Source organism: Aulonocara stuartgranti (assembly GCF_965226115.1).
Source record: "Aulonocara stuartgranti genome assembly, chromosome: 14".
Lineage (NCBI taxonomy): Eukaryota > Metazoa > Chordata > Actinopteri > Cichliformes > Cichlidae > Aulonocara > Aulonocara stuartgranti.
Genome location: NC_138950.1, coordinates 19533357 through 19553892, shown reverse-complemented (window position 1 = coordinate 19553892; position 20536 = coordinate 19533357). Strand labels below are relative to the sequence as shown.

The window sequence follows — 20536 nt, the reverse complement described above, 5'->3', positions numbered from 1 at the left end:
AACGACATTTGAAGGGCAACTCATCCTAAACCACTCCGTTTTCACCTAACTGCACTAAGAATGCATGTTTTCTTATGTGCCTATTTATAATCAAATCATAATTCAGCCTAAAGATATTGCATGAAGAGAGATGAGATATCTGAGAGGGCTTTTAAAGCAATATAAAAAAATAAATAAATAAAAATAACAGTCTGCTGCATATCAAGGACAGAACTTAAAATGGCCACAGGCTCACTTCCTCTTCTGCGTTTGAGGACATTTAGAGGAGGACGTTTTTGTAAGAGGGAGTGCCATAGGAAATGTCTGTAATCTGTTTAGGCTTCATTAAGCCTGTCAGTAACATACACATAAGTAGGGGTGATGTCACTGAGGAATAAACATTAGCTGTTGCATACAAGAAATTGTGGTTCACTCGAGAGATCAGTGGTTCTCATTCGATACAGTTTTAATTGCAATACTGATGCAAAGAACTTGTACTACAAAATACAGATAAGCCCTGAAGAAGGTAGATAAATGCAGCCTTTGTGCTCCCCTTCCCAATATCCTTTGCTCTTTTTTTTTTTTTTTTTTTTTAAATCTGTCCTCATTCTATACTTAGAGAAATTTGCAGCACTTGCACACCAGAAGTATATGACAAAATGGCACAGAAACAAATGCGCTGCTTCATGATTGTGAAATATAAATTGTGGGTTGTATTTAGCCCTTTACCTCTGACACAGGATGCAAGTAGACAACCAGTAATATGAGCTATAAAACACACAGTTAATTTAGGGGATAGCAAAATAAAAGTTTAATTTCTTAACCTCTCAAAGATTTCATGTCAAAGAAATTCTACTTCTACTATTCTACTTTCAACCTTGCTACTTATTACTTTTCTGGAAGTAATAAAATACCTCAGGGAAGCACATTTAATGACTCTTTGAGAAAGATCGCAGTGTCGCTCTCTAGCACAAACGGACTTATCTAGGCCACATGATGCAACAACAGATGCCTATTAAAGAGTGAAAAATAATTCCCGAACATATCCTTGTGTACTGGCTGGGCAGAGAAGGAGGAAACTTTCATTGTCAGTGCTGTCTGATGGTGTATATACGTCAACAGACATCCTGCTAATAAGTTGATAGAGTTAGCTGGAAAAAAAGATGCGGCTGATTAGTTTAAGTTCATTATGTTCTGCTTAAATGAAATCCGTTTCCTAGACCAAGGCTAACAAACCCCTAGGAATTACTCTCCATCTTGGTCTTCTCTGTCTCTCTCTTCCTTTGCACATTTCTGCTTTCATTAGCTCAGGAGACCACTATAAAACAAAGAGAAAGATGCAGTGTGCATCTGTGTGATATCTACCTGAAATAGCCTGGTGAATATGTCAAACTCAAAGACGGAGATGTAGTCATTGCAGGTTAGATCTATGGTGGACTTTAGGGCCATAGCCTCCAGCCCAGAGCTGATGGGATGAAACTCATGGAGAGACTGACGGAATACCTTCCAAGGCACAATGGTTCTGTAACACACAAAAACACACATTGGATGATGACATCCCCTCAAAAAAAGTGTAATAAAGCATCAAGAATTCAAAGCTCATAAATAATGATTCTTAAATGTAGGCTACCAGCATGCTGTCTTGCACAATGAAGGTAAAGGTGCAATAAGAGTTTTGGTTTTAACTTGTGAAATGCTACATGCATTTCACAAGAGCATTTTACAGGTTATGGTTGGTATGTCTGTATCTAACACGCAACACATACCTCGAAATGCAGCCATGAATAGCCTGTGTGTAAAACCTACAGTGATTAACATCTGATAAAGAGGAAATGCTATTATATTCAAGTCATCTTTGTACTGGACATAAATATAAACCTGATGTGAACTGAATTTCAGTCCTTTGACCAACATTTTCAATATACTCAACTTTGCAATATTTATGAATCCTTTTCTTTTAGGGAATAATTACGCATACACACTAACGATTGTTCCCTAGGATGATTACATCCCCTTGGTATCTGACTTGTCTGTGTATATAGTGACTGATTAACCAAAATGTGCGCACAGAACATTAGTTGTGTCCATAGTTGCATGTGAATAAACCACAAAAAGACATTAGTGTTCTTTAGTCACTGGACCAACATTTGTCCCAGGGAAGATATTCATTGTCTGATTTCTGTGAAAGAAGGCAAAACCTTCTCCTCTCAGATGTTCCACAGAGTCATGTGAGAGGGGAAAGAAAAAAAAAAGACCCTTTTCCTCAGCAATCCTGTGAAAAGCGGAAAATACCCCATGATTGAACAACTTGTAGAACCACCTTTAGCACCAATAATTGGAAGTAATCTTATTTTTTTCTCTCACATTGCTGCAGAGGAATTGGCCTGCTCTTCTTTCCGTCGCCTCAGCACACTGAGGTTTGTGGGTATTTATGAATTCACAGCTCTCTTAAGGTCCCACCACAGCATTTCAATCAACCTGATGTCTTGAATTTGACTGGGCCATTACAACACCTTGATTTGCTGCTGTGCTTGTTGTGATCATTACCCTGCTGCGCAACCTCACATATGATTCTAGAATACTTTGATACACAAATGAGTTTGTGGTGAGCTCGGTAACTACAAGGCATCCGGGTCCTGTAGCTGCAAAATAAGCCCAAATTATCGTCCCTCCATCACCGTGCTTGACAGCCGGACTATTGAGTCTGAGATTGAGCTCTTTAGTCGTTTGAGTTTGTTTTCTCCTGAATTTGCTGGGATGTCCACTGATGTACTGATGAGATTGTGGCATTTTGTTAACACAAATCTGAACCATCCAGACCAGCAAATAGCTGAAACCTTTGCTTTTGTAGAGCTGATCAAAGTTGCTGATAATCAATAAATCTAGTTCATTTGAATGGCTGCTATTTATCCTCTCAACTCCTGTGGAAAGGAGCACTTAGTTTTTCACAGAACTACAGATTCTCTTTTCACATCACCATATATCTTCTTACTGATTTGCACTATTGAAGTTCCTTTTTACAATTTAAAAGTGACTCTTTAAGTTTCCAGGAACCACTATGATAATACACACACAAATGTGCTTACTTATCCCCGAAGGCGCGTCTCCAAAACTCTGCAGCATCTGCCTTAGTGATGCGGAAGTTGTCACCCTGAAACAGACCATTGGGGAAGATGGCCTTCAGCTCAGCCAGCATGTGGCTGAAGATCAAAGACAGCTTGGTAAGATTCCTCCTGTGGAAGTCAGGAAAAGAGGGAAGACTGTCAGATTTAACATGTTAAACAGTGAATTGCTGTTAGATGTTCACCAGACCGTGCAAAGGCCACAAGAGAGAAATGCTGAGTAACATTAGTAACTTATTAGCATCACAGCTGGATTTTATTCAGATTATACCGTGTGTATTATTTACCAAGGTTGGAATTTCCAGAAAACAAAATCTGTTTTTGAAATTCAAAAGTAAAAAAAAAAAAAAAAACCCCACCAAATACACAACCTCAGTGTCAACTATAGTTTTAACGTGTCACACACAGTAGTTTACGGCAAATAAGCAGAAGTCAACTTAGTGTCACAAGCTATACACAGTGAGAAAACAATGTTTTCAGCTAACATGAGTGTATTCAAGTACAGTTTTACTTGTGGATAAAATACTGGCGAAAACACTGAAACAGAAATAGTAAATATTCAAATGCACATCAAACATGCAGTTTCCTGAGTCCACCAAAAATAATAACCTATTTAGCATTCTTGCTTGCTCAGCCATCTGTGTCAATGCAAAAAAGAAATGCAGTGATGTGCTGTGGATGACTGTCAAGTGTTCAAAAACAACCCAAAGCATATTACACACACACACCCAAACATACAGTGTCACATGGAATGTGACTTTCTGTTCTTTTTTTCCTCCAAATGGAGTTGAGGTGGCAATAGGATTCAGTGACTTACAAACTGTTAATTGGCTGATAAATAAGCCTACCCTTCCCCCCATGTCACTGCAAAATGTATATAACAAATACATCAGAATATACAATGGAAATGATGAGTCTGGTAAAACATGAAACCCTTATCGTTTCCCTTTGTGTATGACTTCTGACTACTTTTCATCCTATTTCATCTGTTTGTCAGCCTGTTATTCAATCTATGTTAGTGAAAAGGGGGGATACCATCATGGAACACAAAGAAATTTGAGATTTGAATGCGAAGTGCAGGCTACCATAGAGATAACAGATTCTTGCTCCTCAAATCTGCCGAAACATGGATGGTAGTTAAAAGAACGGGCTTCCAGGTTTAAATAACAAATAAATAGCAAATCAGCTAAGGACATTCTTACTGAGAATGTCCTTAGCTGGTTCTATGATCTAGAAATAGCTTCAGGTTCTTGCATACATTTCACAAGTACATGCATGCATGCATCTTTAGAGTGAATACGATGCAAAGGTTAGGACATCGTAGTACATAGGTGTGACTTCAGTTGGTCAACAACAAAGGAGGAAATAACTGAAGACCATGAAGCCAAACAAGAAAATGACATAAAGATGAGAAAATACTTGACTGGGAAATAAGAGAATGAATTTGAACATTATCACCATGCCCGTGCACCACATCACAGCATTATAAGCGTTAAGCTGAGAAAGCGGTGATTTACGAGGCGGCACAGAAGGAGATTGTGCTTGGCTGTCGGGCAGGGTGAATTGACATGCACGAGAGAGACAGCAATGAAAGCGCGGCTACGCTGCAGCTGCCCCACACTACAGCACACGCCCTATGAGTGGAAAAGCGGGGAGTGGAAAGAGTGAATGAGGAAGCAGGACAGTGACCAGAGATGGATGAATAAGATTAGTGTATATTGACATCCTGCCAAAATAGAGTAGTACTTGTTAAGAAGACCATTTACCACAGAGGGGTATACAAGAATCTGGGGGGAATGATGCAAGGCTTGCACAAGTGTTTTACACTTACACCCTCGCGATAGTAAATGATGACAGTAATCACTCTTGTAGTCCTGATGTCTAATCTTTTTAAATGCTCTGCCCACTTAAAATCTACAGCAAAGACTTGAAGCTAGATGCAATGACTGCTGTTGTCTTTGAAGTCCAGGCTAGCCTCTTCAGTGATGAAATGTGACAAATGAGACCAACTACTCCCAGCATTTCCCTTAGGAGCTCATGTAGCTCTATTTAAGAGCATCTTCCCTTTCCAGCATCATCTCAGGAATGACAGATGTTTGTGACACTATATTTCTGTGTGCTTTCTTCAACAGCTATCATCTCAGCAGGAGGTCGCCCTCAGTTACTTCTGCTTCCTGGCTGTACTGGCCTGCTGAGCCTTAAAGCTGCTGCCTTATCCTTTCTTCTGTCAAGCTCTCTCTACTCTGTACTTAGATCTAAGTTACAACAGCCCCCTCCTGCTTTTCTTTTACCTACAACATAATCACATAAAGAGTCTTCACCTCTCTCAAGTTTGTGTGGAATTGCTCTCTCCTGACTCACAGCTTTCATTTCATTTTCATGAGCGTTACTTTGCCATCTTATTCATCTACTCATCCACTCCCTTCATCTCTGAACCTAAAACAATCATGGAGACTACTTAAGTGTTTGAGCTTATAAAACCATCTCTTCAAACCCACCATTTAATTTAAATTCTAATTCACCAAATGTAATAATACATTTGAATATAACCACTTGGGGTAGACACATTTATATAGGCACAATGAGCATTGAAATTTGGATCTTAACAGATTCAAAGTTTGAGGTGAATTTCATGTGCACTGAAGGGGAATAAACTGAAAAGTTTTTGTGGCCAACTTGTGAGACTGAGAAAAAGTAACAAATCCTACCAGGTTCAGCTAATCCTTAGATCACAGTGGGATAAGTTCAGACAGAAGGTAAAGCAAAAACATGCACTATGCATCAAGTCTTTGGGGGAAAAAAGTGTCTTTTTTGGTTCAGTCTTACTTTCCAGTGTATGAATGTGTGTGTGAATGGGTGGATGACTGAATGTGTAAAGCGCTTTGGGGTCCTTAGGGACTAGTAAAGCGCTATACAAATGCAGGCCATTTACCATTTAACTCTTGTGAGAAATCTGGATGTCGAAGCTGACTGCTAAAGATGCTTTTGGCTTTAAAAATCAAGAAACTACCGTAATAAAACAGATCAACATGCAGAAGAAGCTGCTGAGGCAAGTTAATTAAGTTGCCTAAACTACAAAAGCACCAGAAGCTTCATACAGGAAGTGGAACTATGTAATTAGCTCAGTCAAAAATGGGACTGCGCTCTTACTTGCTGAGTTTGCGATGATGTTTGGTGCTGCTAGGCTTTAGATCGAGATCGATTTCAGTTAAAGCAACCTGCATTAGCAATTTGCTATCCATCAATCTTGTGTTTTGTAAGTAAAAGGTACAGTGTGTAGTGATTCGATTAGTGTGACTCACAACTAGAGAAGGAGTCTGAAAGTTAACATTGGTCCTACTAGCATCACAGTTTCACAGCTGTCTATGGCACAATATTAGCATTGAAAATAAAACATTGTATATTTTTGTCTGTAATGTTGAGGAAGCACTAAAATTAGCTGAGTGAATATTAATATTCAAAGCTAAGATACAAGTTAATTTAAACTATAAACTGATTTAGTATCTCTCAGCCCATCTCACCCTAAAACAGCATCTCTGTACTGTGTGTACACTTGGCAGTAGCCAATACTTCAATAGCCAGCTTTACAACAGTCACTACTATTTGAAGTGCTGTGCCAGCAGCGACGATGAAGAGTAAGTGTGCTACAATCATACAAAATAGCATGCTGATATAGACTGTCATATACTTCTATAGTGCTCTGTTTTTCCTGTAGTTACACTGTCATTCTTAACCACAGTCAAAGGCCAAACCTTTTTTTGAACACTAGGTTTTTGTCCTCCATCCCCCTCATACTATAGAGTGACCTCTGACCTTGCAGCTGGCTGCTCCCTTCCTGTTTCCTGCTGGTTGTGATAAAGTAGCACAGCTAGCCGGCCAGTAATGCATTACGCTACGTTAATTCACCTCAGCACAGCCAGCATGGGTCATCCTCACAGAATGAGAGCTTTTCTGGACTCGCGATAGCCACAAGTAGCTTTGGTATTATCACGCAGCTGTGTTATCGCTTGTGCTCGAGGCCAAAAGGGAAACGCAGATCAAACACAAGCCGTGCTCGGCAAAGCTACCAGAAAGTCATTTACAACATCATATAAAATAATTAAAACTAGAGCAGAGCTAAGTATGTTGAGGACAAATCCCGAAAAAACATAGGCCTATGTTCGCCTCCTTCACTCCCAGTGGATTACAATTTTATGTAATCCAGAGATTTTGGGGAAATCACAAGAGCAGTAAATTTCTCAATAGATTTGAAAAGCATTTTTGAGGAAATACACCAATGTGTCACATTTGCATCGCATCATAAGACTATCATGGTGTTTTTTTGTTTCTGAGTCTGTGGTTGGCTTTTTCAGTTTGAAAAATTCCTAAGAGAAACAGACAACACAGCCTCAGTACACCGAGCAGTTACAAGCTCATTTACTACAACATGAGAAGCCACTGCTGTTTCAGCAGAATGCAAAGCGCTGTACACAGGACACAGCCTGCAACTGTGTTAATACCACTGATTAAGATTTGGCATATTAGGTATCTACATCATGAAGATAAGTTCCCAAATACAAGTATTTCAGAACAAAGTAAATTAATTTCCAGAATTAAATGTCAGAATGTCAGGAGATCACACACACACACAGACACACAAAATCCATTAGACCAGTCAAAGCTCTCTCCAAACTGAAACACTCTTACAGTCCTACCATCCTGTACTTTTCAGGCACTGACAGATCACATTTTTATTGACTCATGATGGTCCAGGGAAATGGGGAGAGCACTCTCCATCAGGGTTAATAGTAACTCCAGCACTGAACTTATAAATAAACAATGTGGTAAACTGTGAAAAAAAAATATACAAAGATATTAAAAATGAATGTAGCTGTTGTACTGGAGTGTACACAATGTGTATGAAATTCTGCTTTCCGGTTTGCCTCAGTCATCACTTTTAAACCTCCAGAAACTGGCCTCATTCCAGAGCAATATCAGGAAACGGCCATGACAGCAAACAAGCAACAACCACGAGACAGTGTGCTTTAGCAATGATCCAAGCACACTTATCTGTTCCTGAGCAGTCCTTAATAAATAAAAACATTGGGAAAATCTTTTCAAACGTCTTTCACCACATTTCAATGTATTTCATATTTCTTATAAACACTTTATCACAGCAGTAAATCAGACATGCTTAAATCCAGATTAGAAATAAATTATATAATAAACAGCTCCGTTTCAGCCAAATCCTCTCACATATCTGAGTGCATATCTGAGCTCATTTATCTCTGTGTGCATAAACAGCAACTGCTTGTTGTACCCTGCGAGGCAGAGAAGATAGTGGGTTGCATCATGCTAATCACCATAATCTAAGTGAGGACTACATGAGTCGACTGCTCACTGATATCGCTGCGACATAAATAACCGTGATGCTCTGCTATTTGTGTGCCTGCATATATCCGTGCATAGAGCCCCAAGCTACGAGTGTAGGAAAATGTAATTGAAGCCGAAACACCCGCAGCCTCTGAAGTGTGAACCGTGTTTTCCATTCCCATCACCAGTAGCCGTTAGGCTAACCACTAAAAGCTTTCCTTAAATTACTCCAACTACATCAGCACCAACTAATCAACAAGTATTCCCCCTGTAGCATCACACAGAGAGGCTGTTTTTCATGTCATATCAGTCTGTACACGGAATTGAGCTGAGAAGGAAGCACATTTGGTGTGATTCATATAAGACTGAATGCAGCACAGAACAGCAGCGGTGGGGAAACTGAACAATGGCTTTCTCTAAAATGACACGTAACGCTAGAGTAAATAGTCTTAAGGCTGTACAAAAATTTGGTTTAGGCATGAGTATGCAAAAGGAGGACTGAGCCCTATTCCCGTCACCCTGAGCTACATTGGGAGATTTCAGGGTGACTGTTCAATACAGTTCAGGATTAAAAGGTTTTGACTCTTATTTCCTTTCTTGTGAGGTGTAAAAACTAACAAAGACTTCAGTGAGAGTGTGTTTCATTTTCGTGGGAAACGTAATGCCGGAACTACTTTCTCTGTTAACAACTTCAAAATGATTAAAAACCTCAGCAGTACAGGGCTATCAGTTGAGATTAGCAAGTTTCTAACTGAGCTATTATTTCATATGAAATTGTCCATTTGAAAGAAACTCAATATTTTCAACAGCTATGATAAAAATGAGCTGGTCTAGTTAAAGCACAAAACTAAGGCATGTACTGATTAAGGAGGAATGAATGATATCCATGCAAATTTCTCCTCTATTCACTTTTATCTGACATAACAAAATACACTGCAGAATTTCCTCAACTCAATTCTATAATAGAAACAAACCTTTCCTACAGTATAGTAGCTAAAGTGATAAGACGGGTTTTTAGATAAGCAAATTCAAAAGCTGTGTCCACAGAGACACCTTTGTTTCACGTGGATGTCAGGTACATTTACAAAAATATAGGAAGCCATGCTATAGGAAAGCTTTTTCTCAGACACAGTCATTTTTCTTTGTCCACGAAGGCTTGAGTACATGAATTTTTGACAATACAGCAACACTGTGAACAGCTGGAAAATAACAGTTCATGCTAGGATATTTTATTCATTCAGGTCTTATAGCATTAGCAAGATGTGAGTGGTGCAGCAAAGAAAAATTAACTTTGAGATGGATGATTAGGACCAAAACAAATGCAGAGCTAGCGAGAGGCTCTGTCTACATTTGTGTTTTGACCAGAGATAAATGGACCCAAATCATTGTTTTAATGAATGGCTGTACAGTAGCCCAGCTGCAGGGAACATTGAATGAGTAGAAGCTGGAGGAAGTTGACTGAGCATTGTAATAATATCACTGAAACATGCCTGGAATGCATTTTTCTATTGTGCAAAGGACTGGAGCAATGTGCTGTCACTAAGGGAAGTTGGAAGTAAGCACAGAAGGAGAAAGAGCAATGGGGTGAAAGGCTAAAGGGTGTGTGTGGAATAAAATGTTAACTCCTGAGTGTGGGGCTGCAGCTGAATGCTGTTTTATTATTAAATTATTACTTAATTACTTATTTAGTCTTTAAAAGGCACTGTTTTTATTTAACATTCCCAAGATAAAAACCATTTACCTTACAATGATTTAAAAAAAAAAAAAAAAGAGTATACTAAGAGACAAGCAGAAAATTGTGACTAATAAGTGGTTCAGAGCATAAATTAATGAAATTAAATTTTATTTATACAGTCCCAAATCACAACAACAGTTGCTTCAAGGCACTTTATATTGTAAGGTAAAGATACAGAGAAAAAAAAAAACTCCAACAATCATATGACCAAGCATGAGCAAGCAATTTGGGAATGGTGGGAAGGAAAAACTCCCTTTTAACAGGAAGAAACCTCTGGCAGAGCAAGGCTCAGGGAGGGGAGGAAGATGGGACGAAGACACTGTGGAAGAGAATCAAAAATTTATCATAACTAATGATTAAATACAAAGTGCCAGTACAGGTGTTTGACAGATTTATTATTTCCTTGAACTTAGTATGTGTGCAAATGTTGTTAATGTGTACAAAATGGGAACAGGGAAGCAACCTAATCTGTTATACCTCACATGATGTGCAACGCCAAGCACGCAATTCACCTTTTTGTGCTAATCAACCATTTCTTTTTCTTTGCTTCCTTGTGGTTAAACAGGAAGCAAAGGTTTTTTTTTTTTATTAATGTCTGCTTTACATGAAGCTGTGTGAAACCTGAGTGATACTGTCATCAGTTTACCACAAAATGAATTCTTAAAGAAATCCTAAAAATAGCTCTGCAAATGTGATCCTTTTGCTGCTTAAGGTGGTTTAAGTCAGTTAGGGACATTTCGTTTCATCTTCAGATATGAAAAAGAAAAGGGGTGGGGGGTGGGGGGTGCTCACAGGGGATACTCAGAGTGCTAACAGGGTTTTGTCATAATGTCTCACTAACAGAAGAGTGGTAGAATACAGCTAAGATAAATTAGATCATATTACATAAACACCAGCACTGCAATTATTATATTTCTGCAGTGCAGACTATTCCGCAATACATGACTGTGCAGTCTATAAGCTCACCACTTCCTGTAACCAGCTGGACCTATCAACGGTGGTCAGGATGCGATGGCAGCTTAGCCCAGGAAGATGATCAAACAGACTCTCTCAGAGAGGTCAAAGCTGTATCCGGTTAGACCCATGGGAGGGCAGGCAGAGGGGATTATCTGAGGACACATTGATCAACCCTTCTACTGTATGACTATTCTTAGAGAATGTGCCATGAGTAATGTTTAAATACAGTCTTCCTATCCTGTTTGCACATAAATGAATAAACTGGCTTGAAAAAAAAAGAGAGAAAAGCTGTATTAATCAAGAAGAGATTTGGAAAGTCAATTACTTTCAACGTAGACCAATTAACAGCCAACAAGAGACCACAGTTACAAAACACTGGGCTGTTAAGTGCAGAAGTAGTGACTGGTCATTTTTTATAGCACAATATGGTCTGACTTTGTAGCTCTACTTCCTGCTTAGAAAAGGAAGAGCTTTAAGGGCTAATCCTACTCTTCTAGCCATCTTGAGAACAGGCAATAATGTACATTTGGTCTTGGGTTGAAATTTAAAACTAATCTAAACTGTATATTAAAAATAAACTAACAGTCTGGCTCTTTGTGAACTCCTACAGCGGAAAATGTCTCGATTGTGCTGCGTAAAGCCAGAAGAGGAAGTAAGTGAAGCAAACAAGGGGGAAGTGCTGACTGTGTCATGTCGATTCTGACCGAATATGGGTTGTCACTGTTAATTAAGTTTTGCTTAGAGTCGACTCACTTTCATCTTACCCTCTTCGACTTTCAACAACGAACCCCCTCTTTTTCCTCTCCTCTGTGACTATGTTTGCACCTCGTTTCCACCCGACTCAGCTGCTCCCACAGTCAAAGCCCAAGCGAAAAGTGTTGCTCAACAAACCCAGGCGTATACTGTGCTACCGCGACTCTGCTTCATCTCTAAAGCTAAACAATCTGCGTGGCTTATGCGTTAGTGGGGGGCTGGATAAATAGAAGCCAAAAACTGCGGAGAAGTCTGCACGACATCGCATCACAGCATATCCACCCACTTTTCATTTGGGGCTCTTATAACACACTTGAGATCCTTCACTTTGATTTGAAAATAGACATAAAGCCCAATCATAGACCCTGAAGTCAATGGCTGACAAGCACTGATGTTGGCTGAAGTTAAAGTGGTGGAGATAACAAGTGTCAGTCGGTCTTGCATTTTCATTTTTCTATTTGAGGCCCATATTATCCTCATCTTCTGTTTAACCAAGTTTCTGTTTTATTAGTTTCCTAGCATCTCTCCGTCATTGGTCAATTCTATAGCATTTTTAAGTGGGCTGACACCCATTGGTTAGTGTCACTGCCACTGCCTTCTCCTTTGAGACAATGGCAGTCTTTGTGTGTAATGCCTGGCTACTGTCTGTGTGTGTGTGTGTGTCCATTTCCTCTCCTTCAAGCACGATTTTTTCCCCTTCTTTCTGCACAGTCTCTTGGTCCAATCAAGCAATGATAAAAACAAATTTCACAGAGAAATTGACACAATGTCTAAAAACAGCTTTATCGCCTCATGTCAAATACAGGAGTGGTTCACATAGACATTTCCTCTTCTCTCTGGTTGCTTTGGCATTTTTTTGCTTCTATGTCTGCAACATTACGGTCATGGCAGCTGAAAGAAAACAATCTTATTGAGGAACTGAGCAACTAGATGAGGATGTACATCTGACAACTGACTTGATAAAATGATTGCTTAATTTAAAAGAAAAAAAAAGACTATGTTCAAAGGAAATACCAGGTTACACCAATGTGTGAAGAAACATTAGAACCATGTATTTCTGATTTAGTTCTGCAAGTGATCAAGTGATCTAGCCTTGGAGGGAAATTTACTCCGATCAACTAAATTTCTACCAAATTTTAGCCACCTGTGTTCGTTTTTATTGCAATAATCAAAATCTGGTGGTACCGATGAGCCCACTTTTAAGCCATTTTTTTCTCGCTGTCATTCAAGCCATACAACAAATCCACTTCCTCGTTGCAGGCATATAAATAGTCTAAATCTTCACTTTCCTTTCACGTATGACTGTAGACTTTTCAGTGCATTATTACAAAGAGCATGCACAGCAACACTGGAAAAGCAACTATCCACAGAGGGCTACTATGTGAGCCAATTTGCTGCACACTGACTCTGCTCTAGAGGTTTTTTTTTTTGGTTTTTTTTCACAGTGGTGAAGCATTACAGCTGTCCAAAGTAAACCACTAGTGGCTTCTTCAATGACATACATTTTTTGGCTTCTCTCTCTCTCTCTTTTTGACTGCACGTTTAATCTTATCACAAGTGCTTGGCAAAATTTTGTTTTTGCAAACTTTGAAACTTTCAGACTTTTATTTCTATTGTTATTATCATTTTTACTAAGATCAAGTGATAGTCACACTCCTTATTACTGTAACAAAGTTTACAGACTTTATTAAAAAGTGCATACTAGTCTTAAATTATGAATGGTCGAATAAGTTTACTTGATTACTTGATCTTGAAATTAGAAAATTTATAATGCACAACACAAATAAAATTTTCCCGAGGTCAGACAATAGTAACATGGTTATAGTTACACTCCAGAAAACTCTGAAAATTAAGAAAATGCCAACAGCAAAGGAGGACTTAGCACACGGAGTATTACAAAACAAAACAAACAAAAACAAACAAACAAGACGCTGCCACAGTAATGTCAGTCATCATCCCAAGATGAGCAATGAGCAAGGGTGGGTAGCCCTGATATCATGATTGCAGACTTGTCCGTAACAAGTTGTTACAAATTCTCATTTCTTGCATATAAAGACACGGTTCTGACTCTCACAATGACCAAAGTCTACAAAATGTAGTTAATATTCTATTGAGCATGACTTGAATCATCTGTTAAGTGTTTACTGAGGTTACAGAGAAAGGGAGTCGATGGCCAATTTTCCACAAACTTATACTACTGGAAGTCTGTGTAACTGGAAGAGCAACTCCCTGTTGGCCATTAATTAATTACTTTTTTTTATTTTATTTTTTTTTTTATTTTAAAAATGCAGGTTTACCACATTTGGGTGTTCACTTTTCAAAGCTGGAAGCTGCTTCCATCTTATACATACAGTCTGTGGATTAGCACCAATATAACAAATAAACTACTTTTGATCAACTTCACATATAAGCTTTACTTGGCAGAGATGAACCACCTTGAGATCCCACACTCAGTACAAATATCAGCTTAGTACTGGCTAATACTGGCATAAAGCCCTTTCCTCACTAACGTCAGTAAATTTTGTTGAAAACGAAGCTTTAAGTATTAAACAGTTATAATAAATGTTAGCCTAGCATTAGCAATTACCTGATAGCAACATTATGCTGTTTGTTATCATTGGTAGAAGGTAGCGGCTATGGCTAATAATAAAATGATGCTTGCAAATGTTATCAGTCCCACCCATCTGTAATGTTAATTAGACAGTGTTAATTTAACAGGATATCACAATTATATTTTCTTTAATGTCCTAGACTAGTCCTAAGAAAAGTCTATCGGAAACTAGATAAAAGGTCGCGGTCAACCTTATCAGCTCTGATCAGCAAAGAAATATGGTGCCAGGTCATTCATTCATTCTTATATATGACAACTTAAAAACAGTGTTGTTTTGATGTTATTGTTTCTATGGTTCTAAACTTTATTTAGAAAACAATACCTCTTAATTTTTTGTCAATCCACCTCCGGTCTCTCAATCATCCACATACCACTACAACAAAAGATTCCTACTGTCAAAATGCTAAAGGTCATCTTGCAGAAATATAGTAGCCTACAGTTGAAACTTGGATATCGCACTTATTATTTACAAATGTCTTGATGTACAAGTAGTAGATGTACTGTGTCAGGATCCTACATGTTTATTACTACTGATAGCGCCGCCTGTCTTACTGCTGGGATCCACTTTTGTGCCCTATAGAAAACCTGTTTATTCAGTTTGGCGGCTTAAACAAATGACTGTGTTTTCTTCACGCTGCAGGGAACCTTCAGGGTTTTTCGATTGGAGTTGGAATTGCCAAGGAGGTGCCTTTATGTGTTGAAGATAATGGAGAACTATGAATAGTTTTGCCCTATGTGTGGGTAGAACTTGTGCTGTCTTCCTTTGACTAAACTAACACATGCATTCTGTAATGTGCATTGTGAAAAAACAAATGATGCCTGGGAAACTTTGCCATGGTTAGTTTCCCAGTTGACATCTGAAGAACATGTGTGCTCAGGCAAAACTACTACCTGTAAGTACGATGTACTTGGTATCATAGTGGGTATTATGTCCTTTGACTATGGTCTCAGTTCACCCATTTTCAAATAACTTAGGGTCCAAAATCTACTGAAGATGGCAGTCTGTCATAAAGGTTTCCTTGACAACACAAAAAAAAACTGCTGCAAGTCATCTTGCCTACTACCAGTGAGAAAAGATATTCTGGACAAAGTCCTTGCAGGCACAAAATCTGACGGCAGTTCATGTCATTTGGAGTGATCTGCTGTAAAAGGAAAAAGTATTCAAATCACAACAAAGTCCAACAGCATTCACCCACAGCATACATGAAACTAAAAGGGCGTCTGTAAATATATACAAAGAAGATCAGCTTCTTCCAGTATAGTCTGCACCTCAAGAAAGGCTGCCAGTTACCACTAACCTCACTTTATACTGAGGTTTTTTTGTTTTTTGTAAAAAACAAACAAACAAACAAACAAACAAAAACACAACAACAAAAACAAAACCCAAATGGAATGTCTTTTCAATAATCTGAGTCTCTCCAAACAAAGCCATGACATCTACTTATTTTCGGGACAGACTATACACTTCACTCTGTTTCTAGATAGAGAAAAAAACTTCAAGAAAGACAAAAGAAAGAGACAAGCGGGAGGCACCATGTGACTTTTCAAAAAAGTAAAATAAACTACATGGCGAAACTATGCTCGAGTAGATGGCAGAGATATGAAGGCACAAAAACAAAGCAGCATGCAGGCAGGCAGCTGTAGATTAAGCGCCATTTTGACCACAAACGCTCACATGCTCAAACCACAACACATCTTTCCTCTTGTTTTGATGCTTCTTGAGCTACAGCCAGCCTTGGGGCTGGGGCTGGGAGCAATTGTTCACGCTGTACCTGCATTGTCAGAATTATTCACAATGAACTGCTGCATTAAGAAGGTTTCACACCTTGAAATTCCCGTTTCAGATGTGTTTCATTGAAGACAATGAACACAGCAGCTCAGCAAGGTTGAGAAAAGCATTTGAACTTGAGAAGGCAAATAATTTATAACATAGACACTGATACGATTAAGATGGGCATCTATTCCATGTATTTCATCCAGTTTTCTCACCTTGGTTGTGAATTCTCCTCATACATGCGTTCCTTGCCCTCCTTGAACAAGCTAATGGTCTGCTTGGTCTTCTTTGTCAGGTTCTCCATGAAGACCCGGAAATACTCATTGTCACCCAAAGTCTCCATTTTGCCCTCGTAACGAGACAAAATGGTGCGCAGGTGCTGGTAGGTGTCTGGCAGCAGGTCCAGGATGTAGGGAGGGCTGTTCTTCAGAGCCAGTTTGGGGTTTTGGCATAGCCGCACCACCTGCAGAAAGGGAGGATGTGAGGGGGAGGGCAAGATACGGTTAGAAAGAATACATAAGATAAAACTCAAGCTAAAAGATGTGGTAGAAAGTGAGTGATGAAAGAGCAGTTAAAGGGACAGAGAAACAGAAAGATAATCTGCACAATCCATTCCATGTGTCACTATGCATTTTCACTCTCTACATCACTAAGGTAGTATTTATATCATATAGAGAATTTCACATAAATTAGCTTCTTCTTGCATTAGAGCACTTATCTTTAGTGCAAAGTAGTGTCTGTGAGCCTAGACAGGAGACGTGCAGAACAGAAAAAGCCAATAAAGTTAAAAAGACAAAGAAAGTGTTCCCTAAACATTTTGTGAAGTTAAGAGTAGTCAGAGTGATGCAAGTCTGTATATTATGCAATCGAAAATATAGACAGAGTAGCAAAGTTTAAATACCTTGTGACATCTTAAGTTAGTTTACTTATCACCGTACTATCAGAATGACCTAGATGGCAAACCTACATTAATTATGTAGCTAGTCGCCTGCATTTTTTATTCATTTACTACAGCTACGCAGCATTTCATGTGAAAATATACATTTTTAAACACAACAGACACAGTTGGATGGTGATTTACACTCCCAAGTGTTTATCCAAATTGTGTCACAGGGGGCTGAAGTCTAGCTAACACAACAGGCGGGGGATACCCTAGACAGGTAGCCAGTCCATAACATGTCTAACTCAACGAGAGACAGCAGTTTCTACCATTTAATCCAAAACTAAAGCCAATTTATAATCATCAGCCAACTTAACCTTTGTGTCTTTGAACTGTGAGATAAAATTGCACCAACCAGAATAAAACCCATACAATTATGCAGGCTCAGTGAGAGAGTGCAAAGAGCTAACCAGCAGATTTAAACTTTTATGAAGCAATAGCGTTCTGCACCTGCTGCTTCAAAATATGCTAAAAGGGCCTGTGATGTGTCACATGTGGCTTTGACTTCTGACTGAACATTAAGTAGAAAATGCATACATATTGTGCATTGTGATTCAACTTTAAGAAAAAGAGATTTAGCTGGTGTAGAGCATAGTCCTAACCCTACAGTAGCTCTCCTTTTTAAGATATTACATTTTGTAAACAAGAATTCCTGCACCCTTCCCATCCCCTTTTGACTAGCATGTTTTAAGCATGTAGTCCCTCTATGTTCCACTTCTTGAGCATGTTTACAGAAGCTGTTAATGAGTTTACACTTCCCCATTTTAATTTGCACATCCTATGCTACTTCTGCCTTACAGACTCAAATTCTCTCTACTTAACATTTGGACATGATTGCCTTGCAAATTTGAAAAACCTCAAGTGAGCAACTTCGAGAACACAAATGCAAACAAAAGCCAAATTTTTTTTGACAAACACGAGTGTCTATCTACGAACACCGACTCACCCGAACCGTGAACGTGACAATCATCTGTCACATGGGTTTATAAAACATGTTAACCATGACTGGAACCAAGTTTATGACAACGTTGAAGACATTCAGGAGAGCGCATTAACATGTTTCATCCTCAAAAATGTGCAACAAATCTAACTGCAGTGTTGCACTTCGCCGGGTCAATTCATGAATCATTACGAAACACACAGCCAAACATTTTGGGTGTCATGTCCCGATTCCAGCCCGAGCTTTTATACATCTGTGTAGCCAGGCTGTCAGCTTCAGTTACTGAACAACTGTATGTCAAAAACAGGACGTGGCTTATTCTTTGCAGACCAGGCCAAATTATTGTCCACTGATCATGTGAAAATGTACGAAAGAGATATGGCAGGAACAGCATTACAAGAATGTCGTTATGAACTTCCTTGCTTCCTCCATTTAAAAGGCATCAGTGTGGCATTGTGGAAGTAATGAGACTTCAAAGAGCTCAAACACTTTGTTTATTAATCATCATCAATGGAAAAACTTTTTAAGTGTATTACAATTGTTAATGTAGTTTTATTTTTAGGCATATGAATCTATGCTGTATAGACTACATTGTTTTACCGTGCAACATATTCCACTATCATGATTCAAAAATTAAACTATACAAATATTAATGCATAATAAGTAAAAATAAAAACACCTTGATGATTTGGCTGATAAAAATGATTGAGTCTACCAAACTGAGCCGTGACTGTTGGAGAACTTAAAAAAAAAAAAGAGCCAATATTACCAACAATGTGTCCCAATTCCATTAACCTTCTCCAGGCCTCCAAGCGCTTAGTGCTAACACTTGTGCCCAACCCTCAGCCAAACATAATCCATGCATGCGCTGGTACAAGGTCACAACTGCTGAATGCTCTATGTCAGCATGTGTTAAAGCTTCTGACTTGAAGTAAAATGTTGATCCCCTCCGAGCTAAATTACATTCCACTGATCTTTCTGTCTCTCTCTCGCTCTCAGGTGATTCTACACCTGGTGTGATTATGTAGATTTTTCCACATGAACTTCAAGGTATTTTACAGGTTGAAGACAAGTTGGAGCTGGTTGAATTTTGGGGGATTTTATCTGCAAACAGCCATTTTAAGTGCTTTCTCACACTTTAGTGAGACAATGTCCCCTAAACGTTTTCAATGTTGAAAGAGTAATAATGATTCCTCACAGCAGGAGAAGGTAATGTGGTATTATGATCAGTGTCTATACACTAAATAGAGTCAATCCATGTTGTAGGCCAGGCAGCAATCATCGTCTTGATACACTTGTTTAGTCCCAAAAAGGCATGAAAAAGAATGAAGACGAAGAACGAGCTGTGTAAATGTTAAGTACCTTTCAACTATACACCTCCACACCGCGAACAATGTCTTGTACGCATAAAACTGATTAAAATAAAAAAAAATAAAATAAATGACTGTCTTAGATTATGATGTGAAATTCAGGGCTTGATATTGGCCAAAACTTAAAATCTTACTAAACGCATTTCCGTAGCTAATACTTCTGATTTTAGTTTAGAGTATTACTTTACCTAATTAGCCAAAAGGATGTGGCAGTGCAACAACAGAGACAAGAACAGGATCTGATGTTAAACTTGTTTTAAAACATCAGATAACTTATAGTTAATACAGGAAAGCTAAATTAAGAATACTGACTTTACACATTGACACATGCCCCAACTGTAAAACCACGGCCTGATTAGCAATTTGCCTATAAATAAATTGACAATCATTTTCTTTATCCACCAGAGAAAAAAACAAAACAAAAAACAACCATATCTTCATCATGAAAAAATAAAGTGATTTGAGCTCTTCGTCGCACTATCACTGAGCATTCAGGCAGCACAAAATTGATGTGACAACAGATAAAAATTAGCCACTGCAACAGATACAGATCTTGAAGAACAGGTACAGCAAGTAACAGAGGATCAAAATTTAACTTAGTTCTACGTGGGAGGTGTTTTCAAGGAGAAACTGCGTTATAGTTCTGCAGGTCTTGGTCAGTGGTATCTGTTGGTTTGTGGGTTCACTTTAGATAATACTAAATATACTTCTGCTGCTATTTTACGCAGTCCCATGGAGTAAAATCGCTTTGGCACGTGAGGTATAGCTTCTTTTTTTTTTTTTAAAGGTAAGATATTCCTTTATCTGGCTGTTTTTCTTCCAGTCAATCAGTTTCTAAAAAAAAAAAAACATATTAACATGGCAAAATAATCCCTTCTGTAAACTGCAAGAGCCAGACTGATAGGTGGCAGGTAGTTTAATGTGTGGCAGATCAGATCAGCGGCCTCCCTCTTCTTTGGTCTGTATTAGACAAGCTTTCTACAGAAGTGTTGAACATTCACAG

The 20536-nt window shown here is 38.7% G+C and overlaps 1 protein-coding gene across 3 annotated transcripts in view; it reads right to left on the bottom strand.

The window, feature by feature from the left end:
• cbl (Cbl proto-oncogene, E3 ubiquitin protein ligase) overlaps positions 1-20536 on the bottom strand; it is a 35129-nt gene that overhangs the window by 12774 nt on the left and 1819 nt on the right. For all 3 annotated transcript variants that reach the window (XM_082503028.1, XM_082503026.1, XM_082503027.1), the window contains 3 exons: positions 16499-16746; positions 3066-3212; positions 1345-1501 (listed from right to left, as the gene is read on the bottom strand). In XM_082503028.1, the coding sequence (XP_082359154.1) occupies positions 1345-1501; positions 3066-3212; positions 16499-16746 (552 nt within the window). The remainder of the gene's footprint in view (positions 1-1344; positions 1502-3065; positions 3213-16498; positions 16747-20536) is intronic.